The sequence below is a fragment of the Eimeria necatrix genome, genomic scaffold (assembly GCF_000499385.1).
Source record: "Eimeria necatrix Houghton genomic scaffold, Enh_scaff1231, whole genome shotgun sequence".
NCBI classification, from domain to species: Eukaryota; Apicomplexa; class Conoidasida; order Eucoccidiorida; family Eimeriidae; genus Eimeria; species Eimeria necatrix.
This window is the reverse complement of record NW_013654881.1, coordinates 7825-9751: the sequence shown is the minus strand read 5'-3', so window position 1 is coordinate 9751 and position 1927 is coordinate 7825. Positions and strand designations below refer to the sequence as shown.

Genomic DNA, 1927 nt, shown 5'->3' with positions numbered 1-1927 from the left:
CAGCTGCAGCAGCTGCAGCAGCTGCAGCAGCTGCAGCAGCTGCAGCAGCTGCAGCAGCTGCTGCAGCAGTACGGGGGCGAGCAGCCGGCGCAGCAGGCGCAGGCGCCGGGCCGCGTTCCGCTGCAGCGGCAGCAGCAGCAGCAGCAGCAGCAGCAACTGCGTTCGCGTCCGCTGCAGCAGCAGCAGCAGGCTGCGCGGATGCCCGCGTCGGGGCTGCAGCAGCTGCAGCAGCTGCAGCAGCTGCAGCAGCTGCAGCAGCTGCAGCGGCAGCAGCAGCAGCAGCCGCAGCAGCCCGGAGAAGGAGACGAAGAGCAGCAGCAAACTGGAGAAGAGATTGCTGTCGAAGCAGCAGGAGCAATAGAAGCAGCAGCAATTGCCATTCTTGCTGCTCACTCTTTGTTCAAAACTGGAGACACAATGTTTGCTGCAGTGCCTGTGGAAGAGCTGCTGCAGCAGCTGCAGCTGCTGCAGCAAACCGGCTTCCTCCGCAGCAGGGGATACAACCTTTTAGGGTTTAGGGCCCCCTTCTTCGAAGGAGACAAAACCTCTTTGCTGCCGCCGCCAGGAGCTGGAACTCCTTTCGTGGTTTGCATGCAAAAGGGAATGACTTGCTGCGTCCCGGAAACCGCCGTCCTCAACTGGCGCGAAAAAATGTAGGGTTTAGGGTTTAGGGTTTAGGGTTTACGGTTTAGGGTTTGGGGGTTAGGGTTTAGGGGCGAGGGAGTGGGCTTTGGGGTTTGGGGTTTAGCGGCTGGGGTTTGGGGGTGAGGCTTTGGGCTTTGGGGTGTAGGGTTTGGGGTTTAGGGTTTGGGGTTTAGGGTTTGGGGTTTAGGGTTTAGGGTTTAGGGTTTAGGGTTTAGGGTTTAGGGTTTAGGGTTTAGGGTCAGGCCCTATTTGAACGACAAGAGCGGCTCGCGGCGCTGCCGCGCGCACTTCGTGTCGGTGAAGAACGCGCTGTGCGCGTCGACGAGTTACCCGCAGGAGCTTTTGGAGGAAAATTTGGAGAAAAAAGGGGAAAAAGAAGCGGAAAAAAAGGTTTTGGAGACGGAAAAAGACGCGGAATCGAAACGCACCGAAAGAATTAATGCAGTTGGCGAAAAAAACAAAGAAAATCCCAAAAAAATTGATTTCAAAAGTCAAGAATTGTGCGGAATGGGAGTGGTCGAAACCAGCACCTTTTGGGTGTACAGACACCTCCTCGTCATTCCCGACAAAACCATGAACAACGCCATTTGCGAATGCAAACGACCCAAAAGCCCCAATGACGAGGTTTCCAAACCCTAAACCCTAAACCCTAAACCCTAAACCCTAAACCCTAAACCCTAAACCCTGCTGAACGTGCGGTTTCAAGAGCTGCCTTCCAATGGGCCCCACATGGCCTAAACCCTAAACCCTAAACCCTAAACCCTGAGACAATCAGCAATGCCATTTGCGAATGCAAACCACCGAAAGCCCCTAATGACGAGGTTTCCAAACCCTAAACCCTAAACCCTAAACCCTAAACCCTAAACCCTTATCTCTAAAGGCTAAACACCATGAAATCCACCACCGCGAAAGCTGCCTGTCAGTTACGCTATAAACGTCATACTCTACCCCCTAAACCTTAACCCTAAACCCTAAACCCTAAACCCTAAACCTTAAACCCTAAACCCTAAATGAGTGTTTAATTCAGGGACGCGTGCAAATTGAGGGTTTTGCGAATTGGGAGTATTCTCTTTCGATGGTGAAGAGGGCAGAAGAAAACCAAAAAAGGGCCGACGAAATGACCCAGGTCCTCCAAACCCTAAACCCTAAACCCTAAACCCTAAACCCTAAACCCTAAACCCTAAACTCTAAACCCTCGGCTGAGTTTTGCTTCCTTTTCTTTCTTCTTTTCGCAGCCTTCAAACCCTGCAGCTGCCTGCTATCTTTTCCCTATTATTTATTA

The 1927-nt window shown here is 52.6% G+C and overlaps 1 protein-coding gene across 1 annotated transcript; it reads left to right on the top strand.

Annotated features, from left to right (window-relative positions):
• ENH_00008130 (hypothetical protein, conserved) lies at positions 1-1284 on the top strand (the record flags this gene model as incomplete). Its single annotated transcript, XM_013584133.1, has 2 exons — positions 1-653; positions 882-1284. Coding segments are annotated over 2 exons (1056 nt in total), but the record flags the coding sequence as incomplete, so codon positions are not given.
• Between the last annotated feature and the right edge of the window lie 643 nt (positions 1285-1927).